The sequence below is a fragment of the Hemicordylus capensis genome, chromosome 3, assembly GCF_027244095.1.
Source record: "Hemicordylus capensis ecotype Gifberg chromosome 3, rHemCap1.1.pri, whole genome shotgun sequence".
NCBI lineage: Eukaryota > Metazoa > Chordata > Lepidosauria > Squamata > Cordylidae > Hemicordylus > Hemicordylus capensis.
The window spans coordinates 179,910,651-179,935,779 of NC_069659.1; the positions used below are offsets into that span (position 1 = coordinate 179,910,651).

Consider the following 25,129-nt stretch of genomic DNA (forward strand, 5'->3'; position numbering starts at 1 on the left):
AATCGTGTTATAGTCAAACTTCAGATTTGAATTTGCAAATATAGCCAGTTCATAAGAGTATATAGCCATAGCCATATACATAAGAGTAAGTGGTATAGGCCTCTCACAAGATCATAACTTCAGAATGCACATGGAAGAATGCATATTTAACCCTCTTGTGCGAAGCACTTTACTAATCTTTAATACTAAGGTCAAGTAGATCTCAGTTGAGCCAAAGTATTAAGAAGGAAGTGGTTGTATTAAATTTCAGTATAATGAAAAAAAGCTGACATTAAACTGAGGATTATTCTTAGAGTACATGGATAGTAACTGTGGGCTATAATGCTTCCCATGGTTAATTCGTCAAGCCATCATAATTATGAGAACCAGGATGATAGGTTAGTGTGTCAGACGAGGACTGAGGACAGAGATCTAAGTTCAAATTCTCAGTCATCTGCAAAGCTCATGCAGTGATCTTGGGCCAGTCACCATTTCTCACCCTAACCCTTATAAGGTTGCCATCTCCTGGGTATTTCTGGATATTTGCCAGATTTTAAGCATGTTCACTGGTGCCTGGTTAGCTCAGAGGCGTATCTAGGGAAAATAGCACATAGGGCAAGCACTGAAATTGCGCCCCCTGTCCAAATATGTGACACCCATCTTTCAAATCACTTTACCATAATATCAGCTGAAAAATACAAGTCAAGCTCGTTAATCTTTTAATATTTCAAGAAATATTTAACAGTGGACGTAGCCAGACCAAAAAATCCTGGAAAACTACAAATTTCAGTATGCTGGGGCTCATGAAATACCCAAATACTATCTGGAGGTGTACTTTGAAAACTAAACAGAAGTGCCTGTCTAATTCTATACTATGCATTGTAGCATCACTATTACATAAGTTTTAAAAATAAATGGAGAATTTGACTTTTCCCAGATACTCTGTAAATAATTAAAGGATATGCAGAGTAAACTGTCACTGCTTGGAATATATTCTAGTATTTCAGAAAGACCGTTAAAATGAGAGAAAGAGAGCAAGAAACTCCCAGTGGGCCTTAATACTAAGGATTTCACACTGATTCAAAGACAAACTCACCATTAATAGCCATATTATTAAGATATCACATTTAACTCACATATCACAAAAAGCAAAGTAAGAGCAAATGAATGCAATCCTAGCTCATAAGCGTCAGCTCAGTATTCACAAACCCTGATTCTCTGTACATAGTGCCAAACTGAATATGTATACAGTGACTTATATTATATTAAATTTAAAAAGGATTTTTTTTTACCTGTAGCCCCTTCAGGGGGCTTCCTAAAGGCCATGAGTGGGTCTGCAAAGGTTCCCGCTGTCCTCTAGGGCCTCACAGGGACCATTTGCAGTGGCCATTTCATATATATATATATATATATATATATATATATATATATATATATATATATATATAAAATGGCCACTGAATACAAAATGGCCACTGTGCATGCTCAAATGGCCTCTGCGAAGCCTGGCCTGGCCTAGGGCTTCACAGAGTCCTTTCGAGCATGCGCAGTGGCCATTGTGTTTTTGGTGGCCATTTTTTAAATTTAAAAAAGTGGCGCCCCCTTCAAGTGGCGCCCGGGGCACATGCCCTGCCTGCCCTACCCTATATACGCCCCTGGGTTAGCCCAATAGCTTGCCCGGATTCCCAGCTTTCATTTAAAATAATAATAAAAAACTATGCTCTAGCCCTTGTAGTAGCAGAGTTTAGGAGCAAAATGTGTGGTCACTATTCTGCTCAACCACTGGGCTTTGAGTAAGGCAGGTAAAGCACAGGAGGCTGGCTGGGAGAGACTCACAATAAGTAACCCCCCTGAGGAATGTTGCCTTTATTTTTTGTCAGCAGTGGATCTCTATAGGGCCGTTGAGAGAATAGCTTGATTTTGATGTAAATCACTGCCTACCTGTATATTGTAATGTTTAAGGTTTTTGGCTTTATAGTGCAATCCATTCCATGCATGCCTACTTAGAAGTAAGTAACATTGGTTTCAATCAGACTTTCTCTCAAGTAAGGGTGTATAGGACTGTAGTCTTAAGGAAAAGTTCTGTGTATTTATTTTTTTGTTCTATAGCTTCTATTAATATTAATCTTAGTGTGGTCTTCATCTATTTTCTATAGATAATATTGTGTGTGTGTTTGTTTGTGTGTGTGGTGTTGTTTTTAATTTTTCTATAAGCCACCTTGAATTCTCCCTGTCCTCTGCTCTTTTCCAGCCTATACTCGTATTCTAAATCAAAATGAGCCATTTTGATGTTAGGTTTTATGTACTTGTCTCAAAATGTAAATGATGACCTTGACAAGGTTCAGGCATGAAAGCCTTAATCCCTAACCCTAACCCTAGACAACTCCACTGGACGTGAGCTTGCAGAAGCATGAACATATCCAAATCAAGGGCTAAGAGTTTTGCAGAGGGAGGGGGAATCCTCAGCATCTTCCACAGGACTGGGTGCTTTTAGGGCACACCAGCACAGTTTAGTCAACTAGCACTGGGTCATCTAGGCCCCTCTCTAAAGACTAGGTAGAGTGGCACCAAACAAGTTGCAGCCAAGGTTTTTGTGTGTATTGCCTTCTGGTGCATGCAAGCACAGCCTTAGCAGCTTGGTATAGCATGTCTCTCCAGAAGGCCCAACAGCAGCAACTCAGACAGGTGAACTGATACCAGATGGAAACTGCTTGTCTGCATAGCATTCATCCTGATTCCTTCACTTTTCCACAAGGCAGGCAGGATATACAGCTTTAGAGGTGCCACTAAGCTGGAGAGCCCAGTCTTTGTAGGCACTACATGCTTGCTGTCTTTTTCTGTGCAAACCGTTTTGATAACTTTAGTATTGAAAAGCAGTGTATAAGTAGTGGTAGTGGATGGAGAAGTACTGGAGGAAAGCACTGTACTGGGGGGAAAGCATGCTTATGCCAATCCTGCAGGAAAGCATTTTTATGACAACGACAGGAGCAGGGCAGCCCATCAAGAGGTTATCAACCCACCTCATCCTGCCTCCATTCCAGATCTCAGTAGGGATAAGGCTTACCCACATTTTATGTCATAGATAAAGGCACTGACTAACTAATAAATTAAAGGGACCATTCCCTCAGGAGTAGGGAACATGACTCACACTTGCACAAGGTTTAAGATGTTTTTTAAAAATCCTACAAGGGGAAAAGGGGAAAGCACAGACATCACTCCAGGGGCAGATCTAGGCATTAGCACAAACAAGGTCCCAACGGAGGAGCACCTCTTTTCCTCCCAGTCATCACAGTTGGTCTTTTTAGAAATTGTTTTTGTTGGGGTATTTTAGTAATTTTAGGATTCTTTATTTGGGTCCATCTTTTGTTTAATAATATTTGATGCCAGGAATTTTAGGGTTTCAAAGTAATGAATTCAGGAGGAAAGAAATTAACTGCTTATTCGGTTTAGAAGCTTCTTATATGCCTTTAAGAAAACTCCTTCCCTGCCACCATGCATTATGAATTCATTTTGCCCAGTTTATGTTGTTTGATTCACACATGTGTTTCTTTCTTCTTTTCTTTCTTTAATTCATGTGCAGAATGCCCAGTGCCAAAAATAACCCACTTGAATTTGTTTCAGTAGAATCAGCGTACCAGTGCTCTTTGAGTTGGTATGTGTGTCTAGCTAAGCATTCATCCCATTGGTTTAGCTAACCAGTGCAATAAAAGGACCCAATTTTTGCCTTCCTAATGTCATGGACTCTTTAAGGTCTCAGTTGTAGCTGCTGCCATGGTGGCACTGATATAATTTGTGGTCATTCCTGGAGATGTAGAAGGGAGGAGGCAATTAATTCATGTGACGAGCTCAATTAGGCCCTTATCCAAATTCTGAATTTTGAGGCCTTCGAAGATCAAGAAACTGGGTGCTGAAGTGGTTTGGATTGCTCCATTGTGGCCCAAGCAACCATGATTTCTGGAGCTAAACAATGTATTGGTGGCAGGACATTGAAGGCTTTAAAAAAACAACTATCACCTTGGCTAGGCCGGTTTCAGAAATGGAGGCACTCTCCAAATCTGGAGCACTTTCCAAATCTGGAGTTTTGTTGGGTAAGGATAAGGTTTGGGCCTGATCCCACCTTTCTTCAAAAGGGAATTCAGTCTTCTATAGATCATAAGATTTACCATCCATCACAAGACTTACTGTCCTCCTGCTCCAAGTCAGCTAAACCACAGGAGTGGCACAAATTATGTGTGCATATCGGTCTCAGTTTTTAGTGGGGGTGGGGGTTGGGGGTGGAATGCAGGCTTCAGAAACTCAAAGGCCTTGTTGGTCTCTCTTCATGAATTGATGTGAATACCCGGCTCGACTTGGGTCCGCTTTTAGCCAATCAAGCAGACTCAAGGGAATCAATCAGAGGCTTTAATTGCTTCGTGATAGCAAGGTATCCAATGCAGCTCACGCTTCACATTGAATACCAATTGGTTATAGGTGCATCTTACATTTATACAAACAACCTGAATGATGCTGACACCCCAGACATAGCATACGTGGCAACAAAATGGTGGACTAAGTATCTAGTACGCATGTGAATGATTCATTGTTCATCTGGTGATCACTCCTTATTTGATTACATCCTGTTTTCTAAACTGTCCTGTGAGAACCAAGTTTCTTTAGATACATTTTAGTGGAGAGAGATAATGACGTTGATCATGAGAGGCCTTGATGGCTCTGAGCCGAGCTGGGCTGGGCTGGGGTTACTTTAAGTTAGAATTAGGTTTTCTAAGTAAAATGGAGTTGCTTTGGTTTTCTAAAACACATCAGCAGCACACTGGGCAAGAAGTTTCAGGAGCTACTATATCTTTGTGACTCTGAGATTGTAGTCTCTTGGCATACTAGAGTTTAGGGAAGCAGTTGCTGAGCATTGGTGCATTCATAGTTTGTGATGACCACACCGGCAAACCTGAAAAGTCACTTCCTTCTAAAGGATATTTGCAGGGCTGCCACTTGGGCTTTTGTGCATACCTTCTCCAGGCATTAAAAGAGTTTTCTACTGTTGTTGTGGCCTTCATGATGAGGGTGCCTCAGGACTTCCTTTTCCGCCTGGGATCCTGCCCTGGGATGGTACTGCTCTGATACATTCCAGTGCTTTTCAGTGCCCTTTGGAGGACTGCCCAGAGAAAAGGAAATATTCTTATTATGAACTCCTGTTCTCTGAGACTCACAAAAGGCACCTGCATTGTAACAGTGTCTGACTCAAATGCCCTTTTAGTGAAATCCTGAAGGGGGTGGGGGATATCAGTGGAAAGCTGTAGCACCTCAGAACAATCCGTTCCCGTACTTTAAGAGAAAACATCCAGTATTAAGTAGGATAGGTGTGTTTTATGTACATTCATTTATGTCCACAAATGTGTAGTGGGTTAAAACGCCCTGAAGTAAAAAGTCCACCTGCACATATCAAAAAGAAAATAATTTTCTTGTGCAAGGACTATCCCGAGAGCCTAAATGAAGATTTGAATTCTCTAATGTGGCTGTTCTGTTTCAAGCGAATATGACTATTCTGAAATGTGTCTCTCTGGAGATATTGATTTAAGCTTTTTTGTGTTTGTAATCTCAAAATAGCACATCATCTTGTTTATCAAATCCCATCCCTTTCAGCCGTGTGTGTGTCTAGTTCTGGTCATATGTATGTTGTACTATTTTCTCATATAGAAAATGAAGCTAAGTGAAAATTTCTCCACTGTTATTAGATTTTAAGTAACAATTGTCCCTCTGATGCAGGAGGAGGTAGAAAGGGACTATTTATTTTCTTCCAACAGCCAAAAGGTGATCATACTTCTAAAATTCGTTGAGATTGCCCAAGAAACTGTAAAAAACTCATCCATCATTGTGAGCCCCTGGTCAGGGAATGACAGTGCAGTAAATATCTTCAGCAGCAGCCTTTTAATGTACAAGCTGTTTTCGGTAGGGATTTTCAGCACTCACATAAAACACACTGTCATGAGTGACTGCCTGTGCTCCAAAGTCATTACAATTGGGATGATGGAACATCTTTCAGCGAATAACCAAAAAACTCTAAATGTCATGTCAAGTTTGTTGAAGCTATTTTCAAGCCTTGTTCAAGGTTATATGAATATTGAATATGCCTTTTTAAAAAAAAAAATAGTAGTTTGAGATCTATCAGAAGGATCACTCAGACAGGTAGATGGAACACTAGCTTGATTTTTTAAAAGAAAAAAAATTGCCTTATGCATTGTTTAAGGACCCATGTTGTAAGCTGATTCTACAGTTCAGTCCACCTCCTAATTTATCACATTCTGGGGGGTAAACAGGGGATGAATATACTTGCTTGCACCCTTCTTGCAATATTCCCAAGAGCATCTGGCTAGGCATTGTTGGAGACAGAATACTAAATAGCTTTTGATCTAACCCAGCATAACAATTCTTACTTTCCTAAGTATGGTTGGCAAGAGAAGGTACAAGCACGAGTTTTTTCTGGTAAATAGTCAGAGTAAGACTAAAATAAAGGAAATAGGCTTTTCTGGATAACTACATAGCAAAGCTTAAAAAAAAAATTTCTTCCCAGAGCTAAAACTCATAAATACAAAATGGGGGAAGAAGAATAGCTTGCCGGCACAGTCTCATTCCAATATAAATCAGCTTGGACTCTACTTCCCTCTTTCTTAGCTGACTTGGAAACTCCATTAATTGACTCATCCAAGTGGTGATAAGCTGATCGTGGGAGAAAACATTTTTCTCAGTGATTGTGGCTTCTATGTGGTGAACATGAATACAAGGGTAATATGTACTTGAATCCATGCTTAGATTAGTTCCTTCCCAAACTCTTCCGCAAGATATACTCTGTTCTAACATAGCCAGCTCCTGATAGCCGTTCAACCACTAGGTCCTTACTGCTGGTTACGATCAGGCTTCAGAATGTATGTGTCAACATATTTGTGTTAATTCTTTCCTCTCAAAGATGCCCTTTTGTATGTGTCCCACTCTTCAGAAATTGCCCCCTACTTTATCTTCATAACAACTCTGGGTGGTAGTTTAGGGAAGGAAGGTTAATTGTATCTTGGAAAACTAGTTTTGATCACTGATCAGGCATGAAGCTAGCAATGGCCAACAGTACCCACTGCTCCACACTAGCAGCTGATGTAGGTGGGGTGGGGGGTGGGTTCCTTGAGTTGAGAGGTGTCTTTCAAATCTACAGTGCTTTTAAGGATTCTTTGACTCCCCTGGTGTGATTTAAATCCTGTATGTCATCCCCATTAGGGGTTGTCTATAGAGGGTTCCTACATGTGTTGAGTCAGAGATGAAAGTAGGTTGTGAAACTGAGAGCAGCTCTGCTCACTTTCTGATTTAGTTACAAGTGTACTCCTAGTACTCTCACTGCTATATGAGCAAATATGGTCCTCTACATTCTCTGCCTAATTCTGCAGATTGAGAGTTTCTAGATATTGTTGATTTCAGTGTGTCATAAGCGCTTAGCATCTTGTGGTCATACCTGCTTTGGCTTTATGAAATGCAGCCTAGACTTATAGAAATGTTGATCAGGATCCAAAGGGCCTCACAGCTAGTTCCATGAACCCAAGGGAGGCTTTGGGCTTGTGTTCTTGAAAATTCACTCCTCATGCCACATAGCAAACACTTTTGAAATTAAAGGGTTTTCACAAGCAGTTTGATATAAGAAGGGCTGGGGCTCTGATATATACTAAAAACCAAAGTAAAAATCCTACTGGGATGCCTAATCTGGCTCTTTAGATCCTAACCATATAATTGACTGATATGTGAGTAGATTTTTCTAGTAACAGTTCACTTTCACAATTCTAGTCCCACCCCCACACCCATTTTCATCTTTGCTACTCATTCATTCCCAAATCTTATTAATCAAACATATTTTCACTTTGCTGTTCTCTTTTTGCATTTAGGATTATGCAGCTTTGCCAGTTTTCAAAGATTGTGGTGCTAAAGTCCAAAGTAATTGTGGTTTGCTTGTTTTTTCTTTCTTTCTTTCTTAACAGAAAACCAGAAAGCATCAAGAGAAAAGGTACATTTGCACCACAATATGAATGCTGTGTTGACAAGGAATCCAGTGAGCAAGGAGCTCCATCATGATATGGAAGTGAATTCATCTGTGGAAAAGAGGAAAGCTGTTTGGAAGAAGGATGTCAGTAACGCAGGAAGCAGCAGAGAGAAGGATACAGAACGCGCAGGCCTTCCTTCCAAAGGAGAAGCAATGCCTGAAGTGGAAGCTCTGCTAGCAAGATTGAGAGCACTGTAGGTCCTCTGATCAATTAAGCAAATACTGGGAAGCCACTCAGATGTTCAAGAAAATTGTTAGTCTGCCCCAGACTGTACCACTTCAAGATTTATGTGGAATGGTCCTCTGAATCAAGAATCCCTATTGCTTTCAAGTTAGGGGAGAAGCACTGCTAGCATTCCACACGCAGGGAAAGTGTTTTGTTTGTTTGAAGTGGAGGAGTTTTCAAACACCTGCTCTGCTGCCTGCATTCTGAAGTGGCAATCACGTTTGTGTTCTAAAGGTTTGAATCCGCACCATGAATGAAAAAGTTCATGACTGTTACATTTTAGAATATATGCACAAGTGCACATATTATATATTCAATACTTTAAACCACAAACTCATAATATCTTATGTCTGAAAAGAAGGTTGTTCTTGTATAACCATAACTATAATATGGCTTTGATATCTTACTACTAGTTAGAAGGTAATTCAGAGAGATCTAAATGAAAAGGTGAAATTGTTCTTAGCTTACGGATACATGAACTGACATGAGCTTTCTTCACTATGTGCTGTACTTTATAATTTTAAACTGTTGTCTTGAATTTTTAAAATGCACATCAAAATATATTGTCTGTGTATTGCTGATCGTTCTTTTGGCAGAAAAATTGTATTTAGTAAAATATATTCTTTATAAATATGTTTTATAGTATACAGTACTGCCGTTGCTTATAGTATTGCAGTTGGACAAATGGCTAAAGAAGTGCTGAAGGTGCATTTGTTTATAGGTATTGTACTGATGGCATTGCACACACCTATGCAAAAAATTACTCATACAAGTATGAGAAAATATGTTTCCAACTCATAGCTGCTGCTTAAACTTGAAATATAAAATGCAATGCTGCCATTGTGTGTTTATAGCACAAAACTTATAATTACCAAAGTAACTCTTTGACTATGACAAGTCTTAAAATTTCTATTGCACACAGAAAGACCGCTAGGGAAATAATGACAATACCTAGCTTTCTGATAGGGAGTGTGGTTGATAGGGAGTGCAGTTGGGTTTGATAGAGATCTCTTACATAATTACATCATTATTGGTGTTTGTTAATTTATTTGTCAATTATACACCAATAAAAAAGATGGCAAATCACTGTTATGTTATATTACTTTCATTTTTAATTGTATTGGGACCAGTGTTGCCTCTTACAGGGATTCCCAGATGTTGTTGACTACAATTCCCAGCATCCAATAGCCTTTGCTTGGGGATTTTGGCAGTTTTAGACAACAACAGCTGGGATTCACGGTTAGAGGAAACACTGATTGGGACGTTTGATCCTTCTATGAAATCCCTATCAGATCATACTTTCAGATTATTTGGATTTACAGAATAACAGCCTATTTTTATGCTTTGAAATGTCGTGTAGGAGCCATTTCAAAGACTGGCTTTGCCTTATTTATTTCTGAACAAATAAAATCACAATGTTGAAAAAGATTGTATATAATTGGGGTAAAATGTTTTTTTAATTCCTCATCAAACATCTTAGGAATGCAGTTTAATATATTACCTCATTATTGATGCATGTTATTTCTTTTAATGCAGAAAACTTGCCTGTCTGTTCCACATTAGGTACATAAGAAAAGACAAACAGGAATAATAAAGCAGTAAGACCTAACCTGGACATTATGAGAGAGATGTGACTGCTGCCAAGAGCATCAGCCACACATCCTGCCCGGCACAGTCTTTTTTCTACCTCTCCTGGTAAATCTAGTCAAAAAATGACATGCTCTGTTTCCCCATGCCTTGCAACTGACAGGTAATGAAGTAGAGCAGAGGTGTCACATGCATTGTATCTTAGAGATATTAGTGGGGACATCCAAAGAGGAGATGGGGCTAAGCTGCTCTTGACAATAGCCATTTGTCTGTTATAATGTCCAGTCTGGCCCTAAAGAGTAAGGTGGTAAAAGAATATTGAGTCCTATGCTAGGAGAAGAAGCCAGTTCCATACTTCCTCTCTTATCATTCCAATGGAGATTACTCAGCTGTATTTCCAGAATTGTTCATACATTAGCTGCATTGTAAGTAAGGCGGGGGGGAATTGTCCTTATGTAACTGTTCTGGTTTTTTAAAGTTTATGTACCTCATAAAATTAAAATATTTTTCAATTTTAACAGCCATGTAGGCACATTCTTATGGGCTTTTCAGATGGTAGCTGGCTTGTCCCTCCGCTTAAACCAATGTTGATAGCAGAGCATGTATTTTTTTGCCATGGTAGCACTCTTGAATCGATCCAAGGTCGTGTTTCCTTTCTCAAGTTGATGTTTCAACTCAGTTTGAGAGTCCTCTTTAATTTTTTAGATAGGAGATTTTCACATTTAAAATTAAACATGTATTAGTTTCTGCTTTAGTTGTATTTTTCTGAAGTCTGAATCTTCCTTTAGTATTAGGCTTCCTTGTCAGCCATTATAGTTTACCATAGTGACTTATTCTTTCAAAGATTGGTCCCACTGTATACAAGCTAGTGTGTCTCTAGCCCAATTCACACACATCTGAAAGTGTGTATAGTTCAGCATGGTGGGGAACAGAATGCTGACCGTGTTGCCCCTCTCATATGTCTGTTCCACCTCTGTTGATACATGTTGCTTTTCTTCGTTTACTCTTTATATTAACATACTCGTTGTCCTCAAAGTTGGAGTATCCCTGTACAATGTTATTTAGCAGTGAGCAGAAAATCTGTGCAGCTATTCTCACCGCCTGCAAAGCTATAGTATGGGACAGGAAATTGTATTGGGCCCCCAGGGTGTGTGTGTGTGTGTGTGTGTGTGTGTGTGTGTGTGTGTGTGTCTGTGTGTGGACAGAAACAAATGAATACTTCTTTGGAAATAATTTAAAGCACAATAAATGCTATTAATTTTCCCATACTTACCTTTCCACCTCACAATTTGTTGGGTTAATATTATTATTAGAGCTAATTTTATTATAAAAATTAATACTATTTTACTGCTGGGTTACTGCTTCTACTGACTGTCTCCTGAACTGCTGTTTTGTTTTATTATTTTAACAGATTTTGTATGCTTTTACTGATTTATAGAGTCAGGAGCCTTGTAAGCCATCTTGTCCAATTTCTTACCATTAAGAAGTGTTTCTTTATATTTAGCTGAAATCTAGTCTCCTATAAGTAAACCCATTAGATAGATGGAGTACTGAATATACAAACTCCAAATGAGGCCTGATTAGTGAGGAGTAAAGTAAAAAATTTAATACTTGTGATTTGAAAACTGTAGTTCTATTAATGCAGCTTAAAATGACATTTGGTTTTTTTATGGCTGTATCATACTGATGACTCATGCTCAGCTTCTCTGTGTTATCTGTTAATGTTTCATCATCCTTAATTAACAGTAGGCCTACTGTTTCCTTGAACGTACCAGAAAAGCTTTTTTATTACTCATAGCATCCCTATCCATTCTGGCCTTTAGCTTTCCAACAAGTCTGGCCTACTTGTCTGTATTCATCCTTCATGACCTGTTTCCCTATTTCTTACACATATTTTTTAGTTCCAGCCCATCACTGAAATTTCTATGTAGCTACATTGGCTTTTAAAAAAAAAATAAAAATCCCCCGTTTCTCTTTTCCCACTGGAATTGATTGTGACTGCACCTCTTCCTTCTTCTGGAACTCCCCCCTGTCTTGGGCTCCTTTCCCCATTAGTATATCAAGCCAGATAAGTCTATCACTTCACTGAGCTTACTAAAATCAGCTTTACTGACATCCAAAATACATGTTGGACTATGCTCACATGTGACTTTCTAAATCAAGAATTCCAGCACTAAATGTCACTTTCCCCTAAAACTGTTAGTATTTAAACTTCATTGACCAACTCTTCCCTATTGGTTAGGATCAATCCAAGAGCAGCCAATTTCCTTAACCCTTCCTCCACTTTCTGAAAGAGAAGGTTGTCAGCAAGGTATATCAGGGATTTGTTGGAGATTTTATGCTTAGCAGATTTTTTATTTTTATTAACTGTTTAATAGATTATTAACTATAATAATCAACTGGAATTGAAGGGAATTTCAATATCTAATAGCAGAGGCTAAGTGATTCTGTGGAAAATGTAAAGTGCTTATAATAAACTAAAAAGGTTTGACAGAAGCCTGCCAAAGCAGGGCAGGAAAGGTGTGGGTTGTTAAAAAAAAATCTGTCTTGCAAAAGATAAGGAAAATGCTTTGCAGTAAAGTTCATGGTGGGACGTTTATCATGCAAGCTGTCTCAGGCTATGATCCAAAGGGCTGCTTACCCTTTCCCCAAGATCAAGAATTCCGGCATTAAATGGTCACTTTCCCCAAAAGGTTTTCAGTATTTCAACCTTGCACCTGGTAATGTTTTGGGCTTTTACCTTTTAATAAAGGGTTGATGCGGTGTAGTGTAGCGATTAAAAGACTGAGCTGAGAACTAGGATATCCCTGGTTCAAATCTTGCTTCTTCCATGAACTCCCTACTAGCCTTAGGCAAGCCTCTTCCTCTCCATCTCAGCCTCCATATGCAATATGATAAGAATGCTCAACTTGCAGAATTGTTTGAAGGATTACATCAAGATAGTTGATGTAAAGCACTTTGCAGACTTAAAGCACTATACAAAAGCACTATATTATTATTTGCCCTTTCTGCCCTATAATATCACCCACATTTTAAAAACATCTTTCATTTTCAAAAACAGTTTGCTGTTAGTATAAAGAAAAAAACAAGCCCATTACCCCCTTGGGATTACAGAATTAGTTGTATGTTTGGCCCCTGGCATAAACTTCCATGAATAATTAACATCACGAATGTTGCTTTACCGAAATGTATAAGCAGTGATGTTATACTTTAGATTCCTTGAAATATCACTGCACTTTCTACAGCCTGAAATTATGTTAGAAAGGTGTATTAATAATAAACTGCTAGATAGAAGAGTAGTGTTACTATTGATAGTAGTGATTAGTCATATAATTAGAGCACTCTTGTAGTCATCTTACACATTTCTTCCAATAATGTAATTTTTGCTGCTCATGAGCTGTGCAGTCACATTTTTTGGAGAGTTTCTAAAGGAAGAGGTATTATTTTGGTTGTCAAACAGGAATGCCTTTCATGCTATAAAGTTTAAACCTAAACCTTCTAAATGGTAGATAAAACATTTTACTACCAACATTGTGCCCCTCCCCCATTTCATCTAAACTGACTTATCCTGCTGTTGATGTAACAATAAAATGGATTCTGAAGTGCCTGTGTTACCCTGATGTGAATTTCTGTTATAACAGACAGCAAAGAACATAATGGCATTTGGAGTAAGGAGGTTGGAAAGCAGAGTTGATAAATGTGCTGCTTGATTTCACTTTGGGGACCTGAAATTGCATCTTGTGCAGAATGAAGCAACTAAGGAAAAATAGTTTCAGATGACATCTTTAAAGGTCATGAAGGAAATGATGGTAGGTGATCCAGATGTAGTATGGCCACAGGTGTCTTGTGTATTCAAAGAAATATACTAAATGGCTATCCTGTTGCTCTGTTTTTAGGCTGTTCAAAATGAACAAAAGGATATATAAAGAGAAGCCCCCATGAAATCCAAACCCAAACTCAAAATTTTGGCCAAGTTTATTTTAAAAGTCAAGGGGAATGTGATCCTGAAGACACATTCCAGTTTATTTAAATAATAGAAACAGCATGATCTCTGAGATGGCTCAAGAATGGCAACCTGGTTTAGACCAGCTGGCTATTGTGACAAAACTGTTCCTGGAACATACCACCAGAGTACAAATGTTTACCCATTTAACAACAACACTCCATACATATAGAAAATGCTATGTCTGATACAAGAGTTATAGGCTAATCTTCCTGGACATGCTAGTTTTGTATAAACAGGGATTCCCCCCACTCTTGGGGTGGGGTGGGAATCCCACATCTGCAGCCTGAAGTGGTATGGTCTGAGAGCAATCTCATTACATGATCTGCAATTTATTTCTACAACTCCTTAAGTGTTATGATTTGTGAATGAAACATGAGCTGGGGTGTTTTTTTTCAGTATTCTGTTACATCCTGCAGCTCAGTGAAAGTGGAATGTATTTATCTGGAATAAAATGGCTATGGTTCTCTATGCAGAAGTAGACAAACAGATAACAGGGTGTTTACCTGATCTAAACAAAGACTGTATACATAAAAGATCAAAGGTATAATATACAGAAATTTAACATTTATTAATTAATGTTGATATAGTAATCTAGAAACCTCAGCGTTGAGATATGCTCAGTGATTATCCAAAGCAGAAAATCCAATATTATTATTGATATTATATAATTACTGACTTTAACAGAGTCTCTTCATGATTTGAAGAAGTGGCCACACATTCTGGTTAACTTGTAGATCCTTTGTTTTTTGTAGGATATGCCAGAAAATTGATTTTCGACAAATGCATTTCAACTCAAGAGTCTTCATCAGTGGCTTCTTTTTAGCAGCTTATAGTACATACAAAGGATTGTAAACAAGATCTTTTTTTCCCTCCTGGGAACTGACAAATGTTCTGATTGTCTGGGAGCATATTGCTGTCACTCCTCAATTGTGATCTGTAACTGCTGAAAAGTGAGTGACTTCTTCACTTGTGCATGTGCAAAATATCGTCATTAATTTTTTTTGTATAAGCCAAATGCAATGACAAAAAGGGAAATGTGCATATATGTGCATAAAAAATAAAAATTAGGGCTGTGCATGGATCAAAATATCAGATCAGATTCCAGATTTAGCCCTGGACTGTGTCTAATCTATTATATCTCTGTCCTATCCCCAAACTACTGTGATTAGAAGGAAACAAAGACACAGATGAACCAATTTCCCCGATATGGAACATGACCAGATTCAAAAATATACACGCTTCACAACAAAATAGGTGGGGAAAGCCATCCAATAATCTGGTAGAGTCCAATATGATACAGAAAATAAAATTCAGTTTTGTATTGGATAGGTCTGCTCCTAAGACATTTGCACTGAGAATGGTATTATGCAAAAACCACATGGGCTGTATTGAAATGGAAGCAATTGTTCTTCAGTGCACAGCCCTAACATATATGCATCAAAGCCAACAACATAGCTATGCAAAATGAAATACATAAATGAAAGAAATGGACACCTCACACAAAGATCCTAAAAAATTTAGCACTGGGACTCTTCCAGACTGTGGTATATTGCACCTCTGGTGGAAATTACAATAATAAAATAAGAAATCCACATAATATCCCTATTGCCATCCTTTGATAATCTGTGGCAATCTATGAATAAATTGTATGTTTTCAAGAGAAAGGAGAAGGGAGGATGGGGTTCCATGGATATTCAGCCTCTGAGCCCTTCTCTTCCCTCCCTGCCCTCACAAAAAAGGGGAAAAGGGGAGTTGCTGAAAGGAACTACAAGAGGGGAAAATTCAGAGTTTAATACTTCACTTCCAACCCTAGATCACTGGTTTTCATTTGGAATATATCCTGCCTCTGCATATTAAAAAAGTTTAGTGAAGCATTGCCTTACCCAATGCTTTTGTTTATTTTGCTTTAGCAAACCCATTTTCTTAACAAGCTGCTCACTAGGCAGGATTTGCCTGGGGGCAAATTTGTGATGGACTCCACCTCCCGAAGTCACCATATTGCACTGGTAGCTCCCAGTCCGTGGTGGGGTGGGGGCAAGAATTAGCTCTGTTCCAGGAAGCCTTAAACCTGTCCACCCCTGCGTTAGGCTTCCCAAGAGGTCCAGTGTGTGTTGCTTTTCTTTTTCTCCCAACCCCTAGCATCCTAGCAGGGACTAGGCTATTTTCACGAAGAAAAGGGGATGGGAGTTCTATCTTCTGCTTCCTCCTTGATGACCTGGCAATGGCTGCAAGCTCCATAAAGTGGGGAGAGATCACATAAGACCGGCAGGTGCAACCACAGTAATGCACAAGATTAGACTTGCCATCCCACCCGGAATTCGGGGTTTCACCCAGATTTCACCCAGATTTCAAGCATCTCACCCAGATTGCTTAGCCCACCTGCATTCACCTGGATTTCAGCTTCCATTTTTAAAGAAAAGGCTAAGCTCTAGCCCTTGTAGAAGCAGAATTATGGAAACAAAACATGCAGTCACTATTCTGCTCAACCCCTGGACTTGAATTAAGAGAGGAAGAGCACAGGAGGCTAGCTGGGAGGGTTTCACTTTCACAAGTACAGTAATCCCCTGAGGAATGTTTATCAGCAAGGGATATCTATCAGGCAGTTGAGAGAATAGCTTGCTTTTGATGTGAATCACTACCAGACTACCAGGCTGTTTTATTGCAATGTTTAAGGACATTCTTGGCTCTACATTCAATGCATGCCTACCTAAAAGTACGCACCATTGGTTTCAATCAGATCTTCTCTCAAATAAGTGTGTACAGAATTGCAGCCTTAATTAAAAAGCTGTGCATTTATTTATTTTTTGTTCTATTGCTGCTGTTAATATGTCAAGGGAAATGGTCAGGCAAAGATAGCTTCCCCAACTATTGTTATCCAGAGTAAATATAAAGATATCAAGAGTAAATATAAATCAACTGGAAAGTGCACCTGCTAATTTTGCATATGCAAAATTATTTTCAAGCTAATTTACATAATATGTAAATTTACATAATATATAAATTTACATAATATGTAAATTTACATAATATGTAAATTGGGCACCCGGATTTGGAAAGCAAGAATATGGCAGCCCTACACAAGATTAGTAGACACATGTCTCGGCGCCAAAGTGAATTGAGTGGAGATGAGACCATGTCCCTGCTTTGTGGATGAGGGAGAGGCCTATCAAGAGGGACCTCGGTGCATTTTACTTTCCTGCGGGGTGGGGAATAAGTCATGTAGTCACTCCAGATTCAATTTTCCTTCCAGGAAATGCAATACAGGGAAGAAATGCAAGCAGAAGCATCGCTTCTGGAGCAGGGACAGGTGTAAGCTCAGGGCAGGGTGCAGGTCCTGAACATATAGCAATTATTCTTCCTTCTTTTTATCCCAGGATTCATTTTCCTCCTCTTCCTTGTTCTCTCATTCCTCCCTAGTCTCCCCACAGGGCAAAGATAGTGGCCCCAAGAAGGCCAAAGGGCCATAAGGAAAGTAGATACCTTTGGGTATCAGGAAAGGAGCCAGTGCATCAGGACAGTGATGCACTGATGATGGCTTCTCCAGGAGAATTAATTCTACCATCTCAGATGAAAGCGGGATGGGAAGCTTTCAGAGGATGGAGGCCTGCATCCTAGCTTTTTACCACAAAGCACAGACTTTTTAAAAGGTTTGTTTCCTACTCTGCTAAGTAAGGTGTTCCCTGCATTACACCTTAATGAGGAGGCAGGCATCACAGCTTAAGTGGACTAAATCAGTTTTCCCTCAAGGCCTTCCAAACCCCTCATGATCTCATTCCCAGAGTCCTTTGACTGGGCCCTAAAATCGGAGTAATCAAAGACAGGGTAAAGAATTCTCAGTCCTGCTGGCAGGCTCATCACTGGATATGGTCCTATTCGATACTGATTGACTGGGTCCGCTATGGAATGGTATTGTACTTCTACATCCTGATGGTTTAGCATGCCCTTTGGGATAAGAGAGAAAAGAAAAAATTCTGAGAGTGAATTCTTCTTATAGACTCCCAGATGAATTAACCAGTGCAACCCTGCCTGCCCTTCTACAAACAAGGGACCAGTGCTGATATTTATAAAATAAGGCTTCTGCCTTTGCTGTACATGTGGGGTTGGTCATCTCCTAGGAGGTTCCCTCTGTTCTTCAGATATTTCTTAGGGTCATTGCAAGTTCGACTGGTAATTTGTTTTCAGCATTGCTACCATTTTGATGGGAGGTGGTTGATGGGTGCTTATTCAGTCCTATCTGTGATGGTAAGGCAGCCCCCCTATGGTGCCCACATGTGCAGAACTTCCCCTTCCATGTGTTCACAGGCAGGCCTGAAGGGAACCCTATAATGTTGGGGGATAAATGGGAGTTCTGTGCACTTCTGTCAATATCACCTTCCATCTCTCTCCCTCTCCTTAGCACAAATTAATTTTGCTCCAGAGCAGATGTTTACTTGTATCAAGTCAGGAGAGGCCATGCAGCAGATAAGTCTTTCATCGTAAGTGAGAATAGTTCCCTCATGGCAAATCTATATTGCCAGATTACCCGGTAGAATCAACCAGCTGGTAGCATTTCTTTGGGTAGCATTTCTTTGAGGAGGCGTACATAGGACTCCCATTCTTCCTGACGGCACCTGCCACTGGATCGGTACACCCTTAGATGTAGAAGGGGGGAAAATAGGGTTTGTTTGAGCTTATGGGAACCTTCTGAAGGTAGGTGCAGCACCCCTTGTTAATTGGATCATACCCCATCCCTGGGCTCTTTGGCCATGCAGCACATAAGTCTTTCATCATAGGTGCGAATAGTTCCCACATGGCAAATCTAAATTGCCAGATTACCCTGTTGAATCAACCAGCTGGTAGCATTTCTTTGCCCCATACAAAAGTGCACTTGAGAGTATTCTACTCTGTATAATATAGCAGGGTGATTTCTCATTAATTTCTCCTTTGAAATATGGGAGGCTTTTCCCTCCATGATTATAGAGTCCCCCAAGAAGGATCAAAGCATTTCATTTCATTTCATTTTTTTCCGAAGAACTGCAGAGCAGTAAATCTTATGACACAGACAAACTGCAGAAAACCAATAAATATCTTCAATGTAATGCTGCCTGGATAAAACATCAAAAATCAGGCATGAGCAAAAATTAAACCCTCATTGGGAAGCATTATGCCGTTGTCACTGTTCATCCTTCTGCCAATCCTGGCTTTTTGTTATCTAAGGCTGAATCTTGTTCTGATAAACCTTGCCCTTCCTTAAGCAGCTAGGCATGAGGAAATGTCAGGATTTTCAGCCTTCCCAATTTAGTTCATGTTAGGCTAGTCTGAAATCAGAGCTCAGATTTGGTAGATGAACACACACACACAGAGCTGATCCTTAAAGGCTCAGTGCCTCTGCTGTATGTAGCACTTACTGCTTAAGGGAGCCTGAGTACGGAGGTGTCTAAATGAATAACAGGACAATGTTGAAAGCAATATAATACTGAATAATATGCAAAGGAGATGAGTGAAATCAGTCCCTGGTGAGCAAACTGGTGGCAAATTATTCCTTTTGGAGCAAGTTGGCGCTTTCTGGCACCACCAAGATAAACAGTACATCTTCCTTGCACATGTAGTTCGTCACCTCCCTTTTCCTGTATATTCTCACTTTTCTACACACCTAGATTTGTAAAAGTTAGTTCCTGTGGTCACACTCCAGTGTCCTAGTAAAAGCCAGCATTGCGTAGTGGTTAGAATGTTGGCCTAAGACTGGGGAGACTGGGCCAATCACTTATATCTCAGTATAACTGATTTTAATGGTGTTTTAATGTAAACCGCCCTGAGCCTTTGGAAGGGCGGTATAAAAGTTTTAAAAATAAATAAATAAATAAATAAATAAATAAATAAATAAATAAATAAATAAATAAATAAATAAATAACCTACCTCACGCGGTTGTTCTGAGGACATACACAGCCATGTACACCACTCTAGGCTCCTTGGAGGAAAAACGGAATATGCATGAACAAATGGAATGAATGAATAAGTGAGCTAATGTAGCTAAGCAGATGTGATGGATTTGGTGCTAGACTACCATTTTATACTCATGCATTTAACACGCAAGAATGTCTACGAAAGAGACCAGCCTAACATGCTAGTTATGTAGAGTTTGTATATATAACCTGATAGTATGTTATACTGAACAGCACGGGAAACATTCAGTAATCATAACAGTAATAATAGTCTTCTACGACAATAATGATCAGCACTCTGGTCATTACCAAGTTGGAAGGCTACAGAAATTAATGGAATGGCTACAGAAATATGGCAGGCAACAGAAGAAAAATCAGTCAAGGCTCTAACCCAACTATGCCAGCAAATTTGGAGAACGACACAGTGGCCAACAGATTGGAAGAGGACAGTCTACAAACCCATACCAAAGAAAAGAGACTTAACAGATTGCTCAAACCACTGCATAATATCCTTAATTTCACATGCTAGCAAAATAATGCTCAGGATTATCCAACGTAGATTAGAGTCCTACATAGAAAGGGAAATGCCAGATGTTCAAGCTGGTTTCAGAAAAGGCTGAGGAATAAGAGACATCATTGCTGATGCACACTGGATAATTGAGAAAGCCAAAGAATACCAGAAAGAAGTCAAGATGTGCTTTATTGACTACAGAAAAGCCTTCGATTGTGTTGACCATGTCAAGTTGTCGAATACCCTTAGGAAAATGGACATCCCAGAACACCTCATACACAGGACAGGAAGCCAAAGTCCAGACAGAACATGGTGAAGCAGACTGCTTCCAGATTAGCAAAGGATTAAGATGAGGCTCTATACTTTCTCCTTATTTATTCAATTTATATTCTGAACATATACTGAGAGAAGCTGGACTGGAAGAAGATGAGTGTGGTTTTAAAGCTGGAGGAATAAACATCAATAACGTGTGCTACGCTGATGACACAGCTCTGATAGCTGAGAATGTGGATGATCTGAAAGCTCTAGTAATGAAAGTCAAGGAGCACAGTGAAAAAATGGGACTATGACTAAATGTCAAGAAATCTAAACTAATGACAATGGGTACAGCAACCAGCCTCAGAATTGACAATGAAGACATTGAAGTGGTGGATAACTTCTGCCTTTTAGGATCAACTTTATTGTCAACAGTAAAGGATCCAGCAGTCAAGAAATATGCCACAGACTAGCACTTGGTAGGTTTAAAATAAAGGCCTTGGAAAGGATATTTAGATACCATGACGTGTCTACACCTAAAAAGATTAGAATCGTTCAGACAATGGTTTTCCCCATGACACTCTATGGATGCGAAAGCTAGACTTTTAAGAAGCAAGACAGAAAAAATATTGACCCTTTTGAACTTTGGTGCTGGGGAAGACTTTTGAGGATACCATGGACAGCCAGGAAAACAAACAAATGGATCATAGAACAAATCAATCCAGAATTTTTACTCGAGGCACAGATGACCAGGCTCAAACTATCATACTTCGGACTCATTATGTGAAGACCCAGCTCCCTTGAGAAGTCCATAATGCTGGGGAAAGTTGAAGGAAAGAGAAGAAGACGACCAGCATCAAGGTGGATGAACTCTATTACAATAGCAATGAATGCACCACTGAGAGACCTTAATGGCCAAGTTGAAGACAGATCATCCTGGAGAGAATCTATCTATGTGGTCACTAAGAGTCACCACCAATTTGATGGCACTTAATCAATCAATTAACCAACCAACCAATCAACAATAGTCTTCTACCTGAAGTACAGCCCAACAACACAACCATCACCTAAGCCAGGCTTCCCCAAACTGCAGCCCTCCAGATGTTGCTGAACTACACCCCCCAGCATACCCAGCCACAATAAATTGTGGCTCGGGATGCTGGGAGTTGTAGTTCAGCAACATCTGGAGGGCTGCAGTTTGAGGAAGCCTGACCTAAGCCTTCTGCTATTTTGCCTTCAAGAAACGAAGCCCAGCATAGGATGTGTGGATGCAGAGGTGAGACTGTGAAAGGAGTGGTTAGCTCAGATCTCAATGACTCCTGTTGATTTACATGAAATAAAGTCAACAGATCACTGATAAATTATCCGCTTTTCCATATGTACATGTAATGAACAATGTATTCTGTGTACATTGTCAGGATTTTTGCAGGCAAATACAGTTTGGTGCTCAAGAAGGAAGCAAAGGAGAGAGGTATAGGCCAGAGACTAGTAGGGCCTGGTGGTCAAATGAAACTATGGGGGAAAGACTGAGCTCTTTAGGAAGTATGAGAGTCACCCCAAATCTGCTCCTGCTTTCTTCTTCCTCAGAAGGCAAAGATTTCTCTTTAAGGCCTCTTATCCCCCCACCCCACCCCACCCCCCTTGTGTATTGTAGCCTCCCAGGCATTGCCATCTTCAATAGTCAACCGCAGAAATATGACTGTGGACAGTGGACACAATGACTCAAGGTATTATCCTGCTTTTACAGGGACAAAATAATAAGCATCAAATCTTCCATATGCCTGGTGGTCTCTACTCTACATTTTTTATTATTACCTTCCAACACCAGCCAGAAAAAAAATTACAAAAATTCTAAAACCAATAAAGTACACAACCAACAAATCCAATACAATACCCCTGCACCACCAGATAAGCAGTCTGTATACTTTATATATAATTAATTGAGGACTTAACCTGTTGCTTCCTTATACTACAAGCCATAGTGCAAGGTTTTGCAACAAAATGATTTCAGTGTTGGTATCAGAAAGGAGGATGTGTGTATGTGTTTATCATCATCATCATCATCATCATCATACTTTATTTCAGTCATTGACCAGAAACATTGTCACACACAGCAGAACGCAATTTACATAAAATATAACAAAATTTAGCCACTGTATAGGAATATTTATAATTAAAATTTGACAATAAACTTTTTAAGAGAGACTCATCTGAATAACCATGAAACATCACAAGATAAGGAAAGATAAGTGTTGATCGATCATCCTTGTAGAGGTCACAATGTAAAATAGCATGTTCAGTAGTCTCAATATTGCCAGACCCACAAGGGCAAAGTCGGGATGCATAAGGAACCCCCCTAAACCTCCCTTGAAACACCGCTGTAGGGAGCACATTTAATTGTGCTAAACATAGCGCCTGCCTAAACTTGGGAACGGAAATATTATTTAGGTATGCGCGGGTTTTGTGTTAAAATGCTGATCTCCAAGGTAAACACCTTTTGGGATTTTGGCAACTTCTAACTGTAAATCAATGTCAGAAATATGTTGTTTAATAGACTTCCTAGCACGATCGTAGCCCAAACTGATAAGCATATCCAGCGAAAACCCGTAGAGTTGGGATTTTATTTTAACAAGACGCTTCCAGGTAGAATCAAAATTGTCAGTTAATACCAAGGGGGCAAGTTCAGATTGAGAAAAGACTAATTTTAACCAAAATGCAAAAATGTACTTCCAATACTCCACTTCCAGGGAGCCAAGGCCCACCTCGCGCCTAATGACGACATTAGGAACGCATCTGGGAAGCTGCAATATAGATCTAATAAACTTTGTTTGAATAGCTTCCAGTGTGGCAAAATTGCCAAAATGGCCCAACTGAGCACCATATAATAATAAAGGGTAGACCTTGGCGAGAAATAATTTAAGAGCAGCTGGAATACAAAGAGCCCCCTTTGTAAAGTAAAAAGATCTAATTAGGTGGGCTGAGGCTTGGGCGTTCTGCACAATATAATTTAGATGTGCCTGGCGCCAGCCCGAGGAGTGGAAGACCACTCCCAGGTACTTAAAGATTTTAACTTGTTCCAAGTAATGTCCATTCATTCACCATGTGTGGCGTTTGGGGCGCTTGGCAAAGACTAACACTTTAGTTTTTTGATGATTTGTGTGTGTGTTTGTTTATATGCATGTATGTATGTATAATCTGTCCTGCCTCAATAATGTGTCTAAATTGGGAATATAAATGAACAACCAATGTCCTTATAGAACAAACAGTAGAGTAAGACATGCTCCACAGATTCAATCATGCCCAAACTAGAGGCAAATGTCTGTTTAAAAATTCCTCACTTTTCCCCTTTAAAAAGTGTTTCTTACATCTGGTTATACAAAGATTAACCCAGACATGTGAAAACCTAGTTGGATCCTTTACATATAATCATGATTAATAAATTATCAACATTTTTATCAATCAGTTATCAATCACATTGCATACAGAAGGGAAAGCAACAATTCTAGAGACCTGAAACTAGGCATGTGCAATTCGGATTTTCGGTGTTTCAATTCAGATCTGAATCGAAATACCCCCGATTCGTTCTGTATCCGAATCTGGCCCTTCCGAATCACCCCTGATTCGATTCGGATCCGAATTAATCCAAATCTGAATCGATTTGGAATAAAAAATGGGTCCTGGGGCCAAAAGACTGGGGTGGGGTGGTAGTACCTAATGGGTGGAAGCTACCATCCAAATTGCAGAGGGATTGGCCAAAGGTCTGATTTTTAGTGAATTTTTGAAGTTTTAGTGTCTTTGGGGCAGATTGGGGGCATAACGTGGGGATCTGGGCCAAAAGAGTGGGGTGGGGTGGTAGTGCCTAGTGGGTGGAGGCTACCACCCCAATTGCAGAGGGATTGGCCAAAGGTCTGATTTTTAGTGAATTTTTGAAGTTTTAGTGTCTTTAGGGCAGATTGGGGGCATAACGTGGGGATCTGGGCCAAAAGAGTGGGGTGGGGTGGTAGTGCCTAGTGGGTGGAGGCTACCACCCCAATTGCAGAGTGATTGGGCAAAGGGCTGATTTTTGGTGAATTGTTGAAGTTTACGTGTCTTTAAGGTTTTCCCCATTAGGTATAATGGAGGGTGTATCGCTTCACATCAGGGGGAAAGGGATGGCCTAGAGCAGTGTGGGATTGGTGGTAGTGCCAGGTAGGGGCAAGGAAGCTACCTGAATTTTTTCAAAGGATTTGGGCAGAGGGCTGATTTTTGGTGAATTGTTGAAGTTTACACGTCTTTAAGGTTTTTCCTCATAAGGTGTAATGGAGCTTTCAGCAGCCCCATAAGTGCACTTGGGGGGTGCTGGGGTGGCCCAGAGTGAGTGGTGGTGTAGTGCACATAGGGTGCCAACCACCCCCATGGGTTTCTAACCCATGGGGTACAAGGTTCTGTTGTTTCTGAGGTGTTCTGAGTGTAGATTCTATGATAGCAAATGAGAGTGGATTCATGGTGTCTCATTGAAAATCTCATTTGCTATCATAGAATCCATACTCAGAACACTTCAGAAACAACAGAACCCTGTATGCCATGGGTTAGCAA

General features: G+C 39.8%; 1 protein-coding gene across 3 annotated transcripts in view; it reads left to right on the forward strand.

The window, feature by feature from the left end:
* The window catches only part of DIAPH3 (diaphanous related formin 3), a 248,685-nt gene extending 235,218 nt beyond the window's left edge, over nucleotides 1-13,467 (forward strand). For all 3 annotated transcript variants that reach the window (XM_053311038.1, XM_053311039.1, XM_053311040.1), the window contains one exon: nucleotides 7,986-13,467. In XM_053311038.1, coding sequence (XP_053167013.1) covers nucleotides 7,986-8,245 — 260 coding nt within the window. In that variant the 3' untranslated portion in view covers nucleotides 8,246-13,467. The remainder of the gene's footprint in view (nucleotides 1-7,985) is intronic.
* Nucleotides 13,468-25,129: the final 11,662 nt, after the last annotated feature.